Source organism: Carassius auratus, chromosome 19 (genome assembly GCF_003368295.1).
Source record: "Carassius auratus strain Wakin chromosome 19, ASM336829v1, whole genome shotgun sequence".
NCBI classification, from domain to species: domain Eukaryota; kingdom Metazoa; phylum Chordata; class Actinopteri; order Cypriniformes; family Cyprinidae; genus Carassius; species Carassius auratus.
Window position 1 is genome coordinate 18527979 of NC_039261.1, and position 15280 is coordinate 18543258.

The 15280-nt window shown below is 38.6% G+C and overlaps 2 protein-coding genes and 1 non-coding gene across 3 annotated transcripts; all 3 read left to right on the forward strand.

The window, feature by feature from the left end:
* Nucleotides 1–209: 209 nt before the first annotated feature.
* On the forward strand, nt 210–4056 carry nrm (nurim). Its single transcript, XM_026289311.1, has 4 exons — nt 210–408; nt 864–1057; nt 1503–1679; nt 2094–4056. The coding sequence occupies exons 1-4, from the start codon at nt 258–260 to the stop codon at nt 2397–2399; spliced, it is 828 nt and encodes a 275-aa protein (XP_026145096.1). The 5' UTR covers nt 210–257; the 3' UTR covers nt 2400–4056.
* trnak-cuu (transfer RNA lysine (anticodon CUU)) lies at nt 754–826 on the forward strand. The gene has a single exon. It is a non-coding gene; the product is annotated as a tRNA-Lys (tRNA).
* A 338-nt stretch (nt 4057–4394) lies between the features above and the next one.
* ppp1r18 (protein phosphatase 1, regulatory subunit 18) lies at nt 4395–15280 on the forward strand. Its single transcript, XM_026289309.1, has 4 exons — nt 4395–4811; nt 5490–9143; nt 13538–13742; nt 14577–15280. Exons 2-4 carry the CDS (start codon nt 5577–5579, stop codon nt 14603–14605), a joined length of 3801 nt encoding a protein of 1266 aa, XP_026145094.1. The 5' UTR covers nt 4395–4811; nt 5490–5576; the 3' UTR covers nt 14606–15280.

Sequence of the window (15280 nt, forward strand, 5' to 3'; positions counted from 1 at the left end):
GAAAATAAACCGACTATTACTGGCATTATAGAAAAATGTTGCTCATGCTACTGGCATTATAGAAGAATGTTGCTCAGATAGATAGATAGATAGATAGATAGATAGATAGATAGATAGATAGATAGATAGATAGATAGATAGCACAGGTGCACATTTGAAAATCATGACCATTTCCGCCCACTGCTGGTTTTGGCGCGTTACTGCAGCCGCTCCTTCCGGAAGTTCCGTGTTTGTCCGTTGGAGATATAAATATTATCATGGCGTCGGTGACTTTTCGCGACTGTTTTCTCTGCGTTTCTGCTTTAATTACCTTTGTGTCCGTGTTCGTGACCGGTGCAGACTTCGTTCGCTTCGTGTCGTTTCGTGCCATCTATCACAACCTGAGCGGGGCCGCGCCTCTGTGTCGAGGTAAGGGAGCGCGACTCGAACTACACACAAACTTAGAAAGTTTAATAATAAAGAGGTTATGCCTAAATATTAATATGCGGTTTCTGAACCCATGTGCACATAAAAATATTAAGGAAGAGTCTTTGTTTAATTGACTTACATTTGCTTTGTAATAACTAGTAAGGCTGTTCAAAGTTTTTACTTTCGCGGTAACTTCGATTCAGAGCAGCCTTTTCTTGTTTTTAATGTTGATTTTAAATGCAGTTCACTTATTGAAGTATTTGTAAATTTTATTTCATGATTTCTAAATATTAAAGCTTTATAAATATGCTGAAAAGTTTGTGAATGAGCGCAGGCAAGCGTACAGCCCGGCTAGCTCAGTCGGTAGAGCATGAGACTCTTAATCTCAGGGTCGTGGGTTCGAGCCCCACGTTGGGCGAAAAGTTTTTATTGTGTCTTGTGTCTGTGTTTCTCAGACTCTGTGCCCTGGTCCGTGGCTCTGCGGGATGTGGTGGTGCTGAAGGCGGTGGCTGTGGATGTTTTCCTTCTGTTCCTCTTCAGTGTCCAGCACAGTCTGCTGGCCTGGACTCCGGTGAAGCAGGTCTGTCAGAAAGTGTTTGGGGTTTTATCCAGATCCGTGTACTGCTTCACCACCGCCGCAGCTCTGCAGGTATATCTCCGTTAATGCATATATATTGGATGCAATCTGCCTGATTTTCATAAAAACTAGTGTGTGACCGCATGCAACAAAAACGTTTCTGACATTAGTGTGCTGCATTATAGGCATATTTAATTCTGCAAGTGGTGTACAGGTATAATAATAAAAATAAATGTAGCTATTTAGCTTTTTTTTCCTGGGGTTTAAAGTTATATATTTATAATGTCTAGTTATAAATCATTTCAAAACTTTAACTTTTTTTTTTTTTTTTTCATTAATTTATTTATTTATTTATTTATTTTTCTCTAAACTTTTCTTCATATCCTCCCAGCACTCTTGAAAACCCCTTTCCTAAAAAACAACCTGTAAACCATTTGTAAATAAATAACTAGGCAGTTAATTTAATAACACAAATGTAGCAGTGAAATGTGACACTACAAGTTCGTGTTCTGTGTAGATGTTGATGCAGTACTGGCAGCCGGTCACCAGCGCCCCCTGCCTGTGGTCAGTGCGCACTGCACCCTGGGATATCTGGTTCCCGCTCATCTGTTTCATTTTACACTTCCTGTGCTGGGCCATCATCTGCAGTATCCTGCTCATCTTCGATTATCCCGAACTACTGGGCATCAAACAGGTACATCTGCATCTACAATAAGCGTTAAGAACAACGAAAGCTATATTTTAATATGCACATTTCTAAAGTTAAACCTGTTGCATACCATCTACTACATGCATTCTGTAATTTTAATCCAGTGAAAGCTATTTTAGTGTAACTGCACAAACATCCAGTTTCAGTTGGAGCTTCTTGTGTCAAATCTTTCCTGATTGTGATCAAATAAAGGTCAGAATAACGTCAGTAATGTCTCCAGATGAACTCTTACTGGACTGAAGCAGCTCAGCTTTACTTGATTCTCCATCACTCATGTTTTAGAGTCTCAAATCTGATCCTCACGATCTTTTGAGGAGCGTGCATATGCACCAAATTACATATTTCACATTTTATGTGTCATATTGCACTTAGCGTTCATCTGTCCTGTGTGTTTGTCAGGTGTATTATGAGTGTCTGGGTCTGGGCGACCCTCTCCTGCTGAAGTCTGAACGAGCGCAGCGGCTCTACGCTCACCTCAGGCATCCCGTCTGTGTGGAGCTGCTCACGGTGCTCTGGCTCCTCCCCACGTTCCCTCTGGACCGGCTCCTGCTGGCCGTGTACCTGTCCGTTTACCTGATCCTCGCTCACTCGCTGGACACCCAGGACTGCAGCTACCTGCGCCGCCAGCTCCGCAGCAAACTGCAGCTCTTCTCCGCACCACTAGAGGGCAGCGATCAGAGCACCAGCACCAATAAGACCGACTGAAGGACAGTCATGGTCAAATAGTAGTGTAATGCTGCCTTCAAGTTGTTACGTAGAAAATCATTTCAATATTTCTGTTCACTGAAAAAGATTTATCACTAGTGCAACCGAACGAACAGCAAGTGATGCAGATGTAGTGAGTAACTGAGGCTTTACTGTGCATTTGATCATTTTTGTGCTGAAACAGAGGATGATGGGAAATGTAGTTTTGTTGCACAAGCATCTTGCCTCTAAACCAACTATATTGTAGTTCATCAACAGTAAACAAATGCACACAAACTAAATTGTGATGTTAACAGTTAAAACTTATTATAATAAAAAATAAAATCAAATAGCTTGCACCTTGATGCTTTAATTGTCCTGCCACTTTCTGACTTTGGGTGACATATGGTCATACTGATGTGACTTGAAGGCAGCATTACAATTAAAGCTATGTTTGGGATGAAATACTAGAATACTGCATAATACACACTATAATCTGTCCAAAATATATATATATATTTTTTAAAGTACTTGAAACATTATTTGCATGCATCAACTTCAGAATGCAAAATGTGATAATAAATGCAGAATATTGCATTTCTTATCATTACTAAGCATTTTTTTATGGTAAAACAAAGCTTTTTGAATCATTTGAACCAATTGCTTAGCAAAATGATTAACTTTTTGTCCCCCAGAGCTCTCAAAACAACTTATGTAAACGCTAACTACGGCCAAATATAAATAAACCCCTTTTATAAACCAGTTGCAAACTAGTCTGAATGCAGTTAACACATCAAATATCTCTCTATATAATAAAACATGTATAATATTGATCTGAGATCAGGTAAAAACCATAGTTCATCTGAAATGTTTTGAAACAGTTATGATTAAACTGTGAAATCGAGACTTTAGCAGTTTGTTATTTGCTGGTTCAAAACAAATGATTCACAAAAGCTTCAAATCTTCAATCAAATGTTTAATTCAGTAAGGTGTTGGCCACTTATCTCGGAAATTAATATGTTTATTGTGTATTTTTGAGCAATATGACAGTATGCCACTCCAAAATCTGCCAGTATTTGAAGTCTTCATCCTTTGTTCATTTTTTTTCTATCTGCAGTGTTTACTATAACTTTCAAAAATTAGCATTTACAAATGAATAGTTATATAGATAGCCAACTTACTTGGGGGGGAAAACAAAGACAGATTGGATGAAGTTATTTTGGTCATTTGTATCTTTTTATAACGACTTTTGTACAACCAGAGTTTTGCATCTTAATGCATGTTTTTATATAACACATTTATTTTTGCAAATACTTTAGCATCGCACAACTAAGAGGTGATGGGGTCAATGCTGCGTTATGTACCGAGCTCCTGTGTTTTTCATGGTTAAGTGTCATACTACTGCAAAACATGCCTTTATTTTATGGAAATGTTCAATGCTTGAAGCGTGTTTACATAATGACCTCAGAATTTGGTACAGAATGTATTTTTATATGGTCAATAAACTTGAAATTACTTTTGTAGAAGTATGAAAAAATGCACTGTTGTTAGAGCTAAAACCGTTATTAAACTTTCTTTATTGACTTGATTATATGGCTTTTTTCTGTACCATAATGTGTGTTTTATAAGGTTATCATATTTGCTAAATAATGCGGAATAAATAAAATGCTGCAAGAAATAATGTTTTTTTTGGTCGTTTATTATAATAAGAAATTAAAAGTATATTTCTAGGAAATCGGATAGAAAACAAAATGGGTCTATTATGAGATTAATTTATGTCAACTTTTATGCATACAGTGAAAGGAGAGCGTATTTTGCATTAACTTCTATTTATTGTTTTAACGTTTGTGTGTGATATTTATATAATATCTAAAAACGACACCAATTAATGCATGCATGTTTGGACTGCAGCTGAGCAGTTACGTTATCTAAGAGCTGACGTTTAATTCCCGTGCATCCGTCACCTCGCGTGACGTCACTCCCGTTAACGGCTCCGGGAGGAGGGACTCAGATGAGGGGGAGGTGGAGGGCAGCAGACGGCGCTTTTAGTTAAACGTCTTTTCTTAGGCATTAGTTTGTGTGTGTGTGCCTGTGATTCTCCTGCTGGAGTTTAATGTAATTATGGGATTACAGTCCTGCGCCTCTAAAGCCGGTAATATTTACTACACTGCTGCTACGGTTCACGAGACCGATATAGTCTTAAATTCAAGGAATCACAGAAATATGAATTAACTGGAGGTTTCTTAATCGGAACGTGTTAGAAAGAAGGTTGCTGCTTTGCTTTTGGGAGGATTGAAGGGATTATCTGGACTGGTGATGCATCTTTTTGTGGTTAAACTAATGGAAAGATGAACGTCGAGCGCGTGGAAACGAGGAAAACTTTATTCCATTGAATCAGGAATTCAGTCAGACCACACAATCTGAAGCAATAAGGTTAGTAAAAACTATTATTTAAAGCATTATAGATTGATTCTTGTGTTTCAAGTAGATCAGTGTCAAAATATAGAATACTTTGAACGTTTTTTTTTTTTCTAGAAAATTATTTTATTCAACAAATCACCATTCAAGAATCCACATGCACGCAAAAAATGCCTATTATTTGCACGTATTATACGCAATTATAACACGGACGTATCCTATGCACGCCAAAGTCAGTTTCTGCATATAAATGGAATGAAAAAAATGCCATTGATACGCATTTGCGTATTTGCATGTAATGTAATACAAGAAATTGCATGTAAATGTGTGCTTTAAAAATTAATTTGAAAACCCAGTGACCTGAAATAAAAAGCTAAATGTTGCACACACACCAAAAAGTGATCAGTCAGTGTACCGTAAATATACATTCTCTTTTCCATTAAGATTTATTTTAAAGCTAATATCTTGATGCTTGAATTAAAACAAGTTTACCCATTTTAACTTCAGGGAGACTTGCATTTCGCTGGATATTGCTGATATAAGACAGTTTATCTGACAATGTGTACATATCCGTTATAGATTTACCTGTAAGAGCATCAGTGTTTATTCTGACAGCAGTGTTGCACTGTTAACTGCAGATTTACCACATAAAAAAATACAACAGCTTATGTGTACATCATTTTGTTTTGACAGGATTCCTGGATGTCATTGGATAAAACTGCATTTCTGCAAAATTTCTGATTAGTAAAATAGCACAGTTTCAGCAGGTACTCTGTGGTCATGTCTCTCTCTGCTTTACCGGAATGGAAACAGCTGCTACTGGAGCGAAAGCGAAGAGAGGAGGAGGAGAGAGAGAGACAGGAGAGGGAAGAAGAGGAGCGGCTGGCCAGCATGCCGGCTTGGAAGCGAGGGATCATCCAGAGAAGGAGGGCAAAGCAGGATGAGGAAAGAGAGAGGGAGAAAGAGAGAGATGGAGGACAGCACACTCCAGATATATTGGGTATTACTGAGGACATCGTCACGGAGCAGGTGGAGCGTGAATTCACACTTCACCTCCAGAATGATCAAACTGGGTATAAAGTGCATAAACAGATATCCAAAGAAACCATAAGCCCCATCCAACAGAACCCCTTCATCCGTTCTGAGAACAGCTTTAGGAGAGATAACAGAGGGAAGGTGGTGAATAAAGATGGAGAAAATGAATATAAAAAGTCTGCCAATAATAGAAGGAGAGAAAGAAATGAGGAAACGGAGAAGGAGATTTGGAGAGGACGTGATGTAGAGATGTGGGTCGAGAAGATGGGACATAAAAGTGAGGGAAGAGAGCGAGACAGAAGCATTGGGGGAGAAAGCAGTGAGGCAGAGAGTAGTACATCCCTGTTTTCTTCAGTCGTAGGTCTTCGCACGATCCAGGCAAACAATATTATCATTATTGAGAAAGACAAAAATGGTAAGCAAAAACTGGATAAGAGAGAAAACGAGGCTGAGGAGGAACAGAAAAGGATGAGGATGGATTTGAGGGAGTTTCTTGCTGGCGGAGGGAGCGTGACGGAAATTACGGCCTCTGAAGTATTAATCATCAAACCTCCCATGACGAACAGGAGAAGGGAAACAGAGATGGTAGGGATCCCAGAGAGAGGGAGCGAGCATTTAGAGAAAGAGGGGATATGGTCCTCTATGCGAATGACGTCGAGGACAGTCATGCAAAAAGCAGAGAGAGTCCTGAACCACAGGACTCTAGAGTGTAGTGGTCGGGTCAGTCAGCTGCTTAGTAAGTTCGGTGAACACCCAAAACCTCCAACGCGCTCCAAGAGCATTGAGTGCTTCAACCAAACAGGCAAAAACCAGGCCAGATACAGCACAGGAGACCCGTTTGTGCAGGAGGACCAGAGTACTGAAGAAATGGACACAAGTCCGACATTCAGGGGACTTCCCAAACGCTCCTTTAGCTTCTCTGACCGAGTGGTTTGCCAACAGGAGACTAGAGATTGTGAGGAAAAGACAGATTTTAAGAAGGTGGAGAGGTCGTATTCTGAACGCAGGGTCAAAACCAGGGTCACCGATCAATCAGGAAGTGAACCAAAGGTCACCAGGCGATGGGGACGACCCAAACCTGATGAAGTGATTCATGAAAAGAGACAAAAAGAAAGAAGGGTTGAAAATAAGAGGAACGACTCTGTTCATGGAGAGACAGAGGAATGGACGTCTAGTGTAGATGGAGAAGGCTTCATTTTGGCCTCTGTCAAAATGCCTGATGAAGTTGTGTTTGCACAACGAGTCCCTATCAAACATGATGAGAGAGAAAGCAGCTCAGAACGAAAGATTAAGAAAGTGAGAGAGGAGAATGAGAGAGAGATAATTATAGATAAAAAGATACACCGAGATAAGAGCCAAGTGCAGAGAGAGACGACGGTAAGACAGAGACCCATAGAATTCCAAACCAAAGCCACAACAGAATCTGAAGAGAGATGTAATATGGATGAAATAACCGTTGCAGTTTCAAAACAACCCCATGGCATATATATCCCAATCTTGGATGACAGTATTATAGATTTCCCTGCAGAAATACAGCACCAATGTGTCGACACTCCCTCTGCGGACTCTAGTTGCCCAACTACAGCCTATGCTGAACAAACAGTCCTTACCCAACACACAGAAGATCTAGTCTGTGAAATAGTAAAAGTCCAATCAGACAGAGAACTCAAGAGGGCAGGGTGTGAGTTTTCACATGGAGACATGGAAAGGATATCTGATGAAATGGGTAACCAGGATCAAAAAGAGCATCGACAGTATCAAAGCTTTCCAAAACAAGCAACTGAGGAAAAACATTTTACCTCAGAACCCCAACAACAAACTGTTACACTGGCCCAAAGCAAACTCTGCACACAAGAGAGAGTTACCATTCCCAGGACTGTATTTTATGGAGTCGATATATCAGCAGAAAGAAGGAGGGCAAGTCACCCTGCTGGGGATAAACAAGATGGAGGACAAGTGGAGAGGAGAGGGAGCTGGAAGGCTGGGCGACCTCTGACCCGAGTGGAGTCTCTGAGAGAGAGAATTCGCCAGCAAGAGAAGGAAAGACGAGATGATGACAAAGAAGAGGGCAGCAGAGAAGCAGTGGGAACTGCGAGAGAACAGGAAGAAACCACATTACAGACTCTCAGACTGTTTGACGTCACACAGGACGTTAACATGACAAAGGCAAGCCCTCAGCTTCCTGTTCCTGTTTCTCTGTCACTCTTGCAGTCAGCTTCGACAGAAAGAGAAGTTGGGGAGCTCTCAAGAGATGTATTAGAGAGCAATATCTGCCCGAGGGAAGCAGAAAGGAATGTAGAGGAGCGAGGGACGTGCATCGCCTGGAAAACACAGGAGTTTAACAAAAGAGAAGAGGAAAGAGAGGAAGAGTCGTTAGAGGAAGGGTACCTTCCTCCCTCTCTTTCTCCCTCCCCACCACTTTCAGACTCATTGGACGCCATGAGCCGGATCTATAACCTAAAGACTGTGGGGTCCAGGACTGTGTTTATCAGCGAAAGGAAAGCTAATATGCCCTCACACAGCGGAGCTCAGGGTATATACAACCCCATCAGACAATCACCGTCACCAGACATCTTGCCAGAAACTGCTAAGCTGTGGAATCATGGAAAGGATAGTCACAAAAACGAGATGATGGAGTCGACGGGTGCTCAGATGGTACAGCGGCAGGTGGAACGATTACAGCTGAGACAACAGGAAGCAGGATGTGGTACCCACAACGACAAAAAGGCACAACCAACCATGGAGAGCTGTCCGCTTGTAGAACCAGAAATTAGGGTAGCTGAAGGCCAGAAGAAACCAGACATACTAAGAGAGACGCAGAAATCCCAAACATCTACAAGTCCCAGATTTCCACAAGCCCAACAGAAAGTCCAAAGTCAACCCCCTAAACCCCAGCAGGTCAGGTCATTCACAATCAACGCCCGGAACACCGAATCAGCAGAAAACTCTCAGAAACCTCCAGAACAAAACTCTCAATCGTCATCCTCTCCATGCACCGCATCCCCCTCTTCTTCTCCATCTCCACCTCTCTTCTCCATTAGGAGTGCCTCAGGTGGACCAGGTAAGAGAGGAACGACCATCACAATCACCCCTAGAAGACCTGCGGGGGCAGCCTTGTCTGGTGACATCCCACCAGTGACCCCTGCAGTGCCAAAAGCAGCCCCCCAGGGCCATATGACCACCCCTGCTCCCAACAGCACCAAGGAGCCAGGCAAGAAACGGTATCCCAAAGCAGAAGAGATTGAGGTGATTGGAGGCTACCAGAACCTTGAACGGTCATGCTTGGTGAAAAGCAAAGGGACACCGAAAACAGTGAGTGGGTTTTTCTATTTAGTATTAGGCCAATACCACGGAGCATGCTATAATGGGATATGCTAGCATTTTGCAATGTTTTAGATGTGTGGTTATGGTTTAGTGAGTTTTTTTTTATTATTATTTCAAAAAAGAGACAATTACACTTAGAATAGATTCCTAAGAGCGAATCAAAGTGTGATCTCTCAATACTCATGCCAGAATATCTCTGTCGTCTTTGATTGTGGCCAAAGCAGTTGCTCAGCGTTAAGCCTGGATTAGGCTTATCTCTCACGCCATAACAGTCCACAGGTGAAGATAGTCCCTGTGTGAGTTAACATCTAAACCCTCATGAAAAAAAGAAAAATTGGAAAATTACTTTCGGAAACACCCGATTCATTGTGCATTGTGTACAAAACATTCATTGAGTAATTAACAAACAAACCAAGTCATAAAAATATGATTACTCCTACCTTTAAAATCAATCAACCAAAAGAGACCATTACACTAAATACCTGACTTCAAAGTAGAATGCATGTCTATGAATAGACTGGGGTTAATCTATTGCAGTCATGCCTTCTTCAGTACCTTTCACCCTGACACTGTCCTGCCTGACCTCGATGTCTGTTAGTCAAGAATAACCCAAGGCAAAGCATTATGTAGCTTTAAGTCTAAAACAGAATAAGAATAACAGTGTCAGGATGTTTACAGAACACTTTATACTCAACATCTCTACAAGCATGAAGAAACATGCTATTGTGTTGCACTGTATATGCTGTTTTCACGCAAAACAAACCTAACCTTGACCAATGCAGTCTGATTGTTACAAAAGACAAACTCTTGAACTATCAGTTTCACAAATCCTTTTCTAATCCCTAACCCTAACCACAGGGATTGCTTAATGGACATCTGACTTACTGAACTGCACATCATTATTACTTCCAGTCATGTCTTATTTTTATTCTTAGGTTACACTATAGGGGGAATTACAGTACATAGAGACCACAAGTCATTTATAATGGCATCTGATTGCAGGATATGTCAGGGAGGCTGAAACACATGATATACTACTGAATGCTTGGCTTCCTCTCAATATCTTTGAAGTTCCTCCCTAGAGCTGAAAAGAAATACTAACACACAATGCTGGAAACTTTCACTTCTGGAAACCTCTGCATCTCACCCATCAGCAACTACTCCGAGAGATATAAGGTCCTGCTCCTGTCTTCCGATATGAGGTTTAATGGCACTGCTTGTTCTCATCAAACACAGCTCATTGTAGTAAGTGGGACACAGCAAGCACAAAAGAACTCAGCAGAGCAGAAAGAGGGAACGAGAGAATTTGGCAGCATTCTACTAGGAACAGAAGGATGACCTTTTAATTTAGCTGGGTTTTCACAGGGAGTTAATAGAGCAGTATGTTTGCATTGTGGCGATCAGTGTAACCACATACACTAACTTCTGCCAGGAACTGGAGTCAAATGTACATGAAGGGAAGATGACAATGAAATCGGACTCTTGAGACAGAAGACCACAAGCTTCTATAATAGTGGAGAAAGCATTCAGTTTTATAAATGAAATAGTTATGTTAAGTGAATTTGCAAAATACAGAAAAACCTGTAGTTACAACTGCATGTCAAAAATTATAATACGTAAACTCACTTCATTAGCATAAATGTAGGCCAATGAACTATGGTATATTATCTGGCAAAGTGTTTCTTCCTTAAACTGGGATTTGTAGGGGAAATACATAAAGTTGATGAAATGTTAATAGTTTTATAAAAAAAAAAGTTAAAAAATAAAATAATGGAATTTAAATTATTAAATCATATATATATATATATATATATATCATTTTAAATCACTTACTAAAAAAACAAAATGTATATTAATATGTGTTTACCTCACAACTGACTAACCAGCATCACAGAACTGTGAATAATTTGGTAAATAATTAAATATTGATAGTGTAAATTATATATATATATATATATATATATATATATATATATATATATATATATATATATATATATATATATATATATATATATAAAATATATTTATATATATATATAAAATATATTTATTTATATTTATTTATTTATTTATTTATTCAAATTAAAGTGACAAAAACAAGATATTAAAAGCAGAGCATAGCATGAAAAGCTAAACTGTAGACATGGATGAAGGTGATGAGTATTATATATGTATTCTTTTTAGCTATATGTGTTTTTTTTATAGCTGCAAGATTTGGGGTTCTATAAAGTAGTCTTTTGACAACTCTGGCTACTTCCTCCTGAGCTGTGTCACTTCCTGTAGCACGTACAGTACAGAAGATAATGCATAAAACCAAGAACAACCTAGGGTTATCAGTTATATGCTGTATGATGGACAGTATCACGTGTACATGTGCTACATTTAACAGCGAATGTGTGAAAGTGTGTTGGCTCCAAGAGTCATTACCCCGGTTTACACTCTGACCACATCTAACATTCACTCTCCTTACAGTTCACGCTTGTTGACTGTGTTTGGAGACAGTTTTCTGATCTGTGACTGGGCTCACTCGGCCTGTTGTTTAGATTGACTGTGAGGATCAGTATTTTACACACTTCTCTGGCTGTGTGCTAAACGTTCTGTTGCATCTAGAAGATCACCTGTGTCTTGTACTGTTTCCACTCTTCGTACAACAGAAATAGTATGTAATGTGGCAGTATTACCGCTTGCCCCCTGCAGAGCGATTGACGTCAGACTCTTCACCGGCTCTTAATCTGTCAGAGGGGGTGACGCTACACTTTCCTCTGTTGAACCTTAAGCCATTATAGTGCTGCTCCTCTCTGTATAACTTCATGTCCACGGTGTTATTTCTGTTTTATCGTACAGCATGTTTGAGGGTTCACTGCTATGAGCTATCAGCATTAACCCTAAAAAAGCCTGACATAAGAAATAAGTCAAAAAATGTAATGTGTTCAAATGCAAGTGTTTAATTGTTATATTCTACCGTAAAAGACATGTGTGCAACAGGTTTAGCAGCAAAGTTTTGATTGTGTTGATCATTTGGATGCCTTGTTCGAATAATATACAATACCTTCAAAGGGTTAATGGCAGGTGATTTCAAGTATGCTATGTATTGATTATTGGATATACAACCAAGTTAAGAGTTAATCAAATAAATCTATTCATAATTTTTGTGCAAATGCATTTAAGTGCTTCTGAGCAGCTGTAAAGTGTTAAATGTCACCTTTGCAGTATAAGTTGCTTTGGATATAAACAGTTGTTAAACAGCTAAATCCATGACTTCTTAAGACCAATTAAAGAAAATGGAAGGGGCACAAAGAAACTGATCAAAATTAAGTGAGTTTAATTAAAACAACAAAAAATATCGACCAGTGAGGTCCGAAAAATGACCTTTTCGAGGAGAAAACAGGTGTATTTTCCTGACCTCATTGGCATATATTTGTTCTCGTTTTAAGCAAATCTCTCTTAATTTTGATCAATTTCTCAGAAGACATCAAATCTTCATTGTGCATTTCAAGTAAATGTATCTTGTTTTGAGGAAGTTTCAATAGTTGCACTGAAAAACAAGATAATATATATATTTTTTTCTACAGTACATGCAACATTTAATGTCATGACCTTATGGATTGAATATTTTCTGCTTTGATTTAAGATACGTTTAGGTAAAAGCTTTCAGCTGTGGTTTAACCTTTTAATGATGTCTGTCCTGCTCGAACAGTTACACCTTTGAAGAAACTCTTTGAAATGTCTTAGTGCCAGTTTTGGGTGGAACGCATTGCTTTATAATTATAACTGTAATTTAATTTCTTTGCCCTTGAAAAAGTAAGGGATTACTTTTAATTTCCCTGTAATTAATTTAATTACAGCCACTTCTGATGTAAATGCATTGTAATTGCAGAGCTGTGTATACTAGAACACATCTATAAAATGTAACATCTAATGTTAAAATATGTGTTTTAATGTAACCTTCTCCCTTTAAATCCTTAAATCAGTTCAAGAATAATTTAGACAATTTTCGATTATTTATTTGAAGGAATTAAAAGTGCAGATTTCTGTCTATCCTTGTATTGTTCAACTGGTTGAAGTTTCAGCGAGAGAGAGAGAGAGAGAGAGAGAAAAATGGTGCATGGTTTACTTTGAATTAAATGTGAAATTGTTCCGTAGAAAAGCTGAAATAGTATTTTATTTTCAAACATACTACAATCATTATTGTTTCAATTTGCAATTTTTATCAGTGTATGCATTTACACATTAGTTCAGCCAAACCTTCATGCTGTTCCAAACCCGAAAGACTTTCTTCTGTGGAAACAAAATAAAATAAACTCTTTTCTAATTTTTATCATGAGCACTTGGCTTTCCCAGACTGTGCAGTAATGTGTTTCCTGACCGCTGTGCTTTAGGTGAAGGTGTGTTTCGACGAGGCTGAGCTGGAGAGAGTGTGTGAGTATCCTTCAGAAGACTGTGCGCTAGCATCGCTCCCGTCCTCTCCTCACGACGAGCAGGACACCGAGGGACCGGAGGAAGACGAGGACGAGGAGAGCGCGGCGCTTGTCTCTCGCAGCGGTGTGAATGAGAGCGCAGGGAGGGCTCGGTTCCTCAAAGTGGGTCAGTGGCTTTGAACTACATCATCAACATATAAGCAAAACCAACAAACCTTATATTCTTTTATTAAAAGAAACATTAATAAACTCTTTGGCCATTCTGTGACAAATTAAAGAAGTGACAGATTTAGAATTCTGTTAATAACTTTCATTTCTGATGAAGTCAAACAGGAAGTGAAGCATAAGCTACACTGACACTGAAAGTGCACAAGTTAAATGAGGTTTATTCCCCTCGATGAAGAAATAACTGTGATGTGTTTTTTAAATGCATCTTTAATTCTGCTGAATGACTGCATGTAGACGTAGATGTGTGTGTGTTTGTGTGTAATCTGTAGTATTAGAGAGCTTGGAGAACACATGTTTGTCTATGCACGTGTGCTTTACTAAATAAACATAAAGCTCATATTTTGACTTTATCATTGTTTTTGCGTGCACTTCTCTTAAAGTGATAGCTCTCCAAAAAAAATGAACATTAGTTGAAAGTTTACTCACACTCAGGCCATCCAAGATCAGGATGAGTTTGTTTCTTCATTAGCTTTGGAGAAATGTAGCATTGCATCAGTGTCTCACCAATGGATGCTCTGCAGTGAATGGGTGCCGTCAGAATGAGAGTCAAAAACATCAAGGCATTGCTTCTTGGCTAAAATATGAGTTCATGATCCATAATAACACTTGCTCGAGTGCAACTTCCTTAAAAATAAAAAACTGAATCTGGCACAGTCCTGCTCCAGTTAAAAAACATTAGGCCTAATAAAAATAAATAAAAAAAGATTTCATAAAATTGATGAAAATGATTTTTATTGTGATTTAAAATATTTGTATCTGTCTTTTCCCCCAGATGAATCCTGTAAACGACTTTCCAAATGACAAACCATGGCATCCTTTAAATTTGTAATCCTTTAAATGTGCAGGTGTAAGTAATGAAGTTTTTATAAAAATGCTTTTAAATGTTTTTTTTTTTTTTTTTTAGTTTTACTTGTCCGAACAGAGAATCAAAGATTCTTTACAAGCACAATATTTTTAGAAATTTTTTTCATGAAATTATTTTGAGAGCATTTCTGTTTCATGTTCAGAGATTTAAAAAATAAAAATAATAATAATCATTTTAATTTTACTCTGTGCTGCTCTGATTCACAGAAACATGTCCTCAGGTCTGATAAGATGGTTTGCACAATTTAACATGTTTTACAATAAAAAAAAAATATCTTTATGTTCTGAATGCTTTATTATAAAATGCTTGTGTTAAGAAATAACTGGAATAGACTTCAATGATATCATTTACAACATTTTTTTTATTCATGAATGAAAATTAAAACCTCTTTATCTGAGTGTCACATGTTTAGAGTTCACTCTCTTTTGTGATGTATGATTATGATTAATAAAGCTTAGATTTAATATGTTTATGGAACAGTGGAGTGATAGGATAGGTTTCATCATGTGATTGTAAAATAGGATTCTGACACTGCATATAGAGTATGATTGAGCGAGAGAGCATTGTGTGTATTGCAGTGAGACACACTTGAGTTTTTTGCAATGTGATCG

Coding starts and splice junctions, on each gene's coding strand:
- nrm (XM_026289311.1), top strand. CDS start 258: ATGGCGTCGGTGACTTTTCGCGACTGTTTTCTCTGCGTTTCTGCTTTA. Junction 1,058..1,502: donor CCACCGCCGCAGCTCTGCAG/GTATATCTCCGT, acceptor TGTTCTGTGTAG/ATGTTGATGCAGTACTGGCA. Junction 1,680..2,093: donor AACTACTGGGCATCAAACAG/GTACATCTGCAT, acceptor TGTGTTTGTCAG/GTGTATTATGAGTGTCTGGG.
- ppp1r18 (XM_026289309.1), top strand. CDS start 5,577: ATGTCTCTCTCTGCTTTACCGGAATGGAAACAGCTGCTACTGGAGCGA. Junction 9,144..13,537: donor GCAAAGGGACACCGAAAACA/GTGAGTGGGTTT, acceptor GCTGTGCTTTAG/GTGAAGGTGTGTTTCGACGA. Junction 13,743..14,576: donor GGCTCGGTTCCTCAAAGTGG/GTCAGTGGCTTT, acceptor CTTTTCCCCCAG/ATGAATCCTGTAAACGACTT.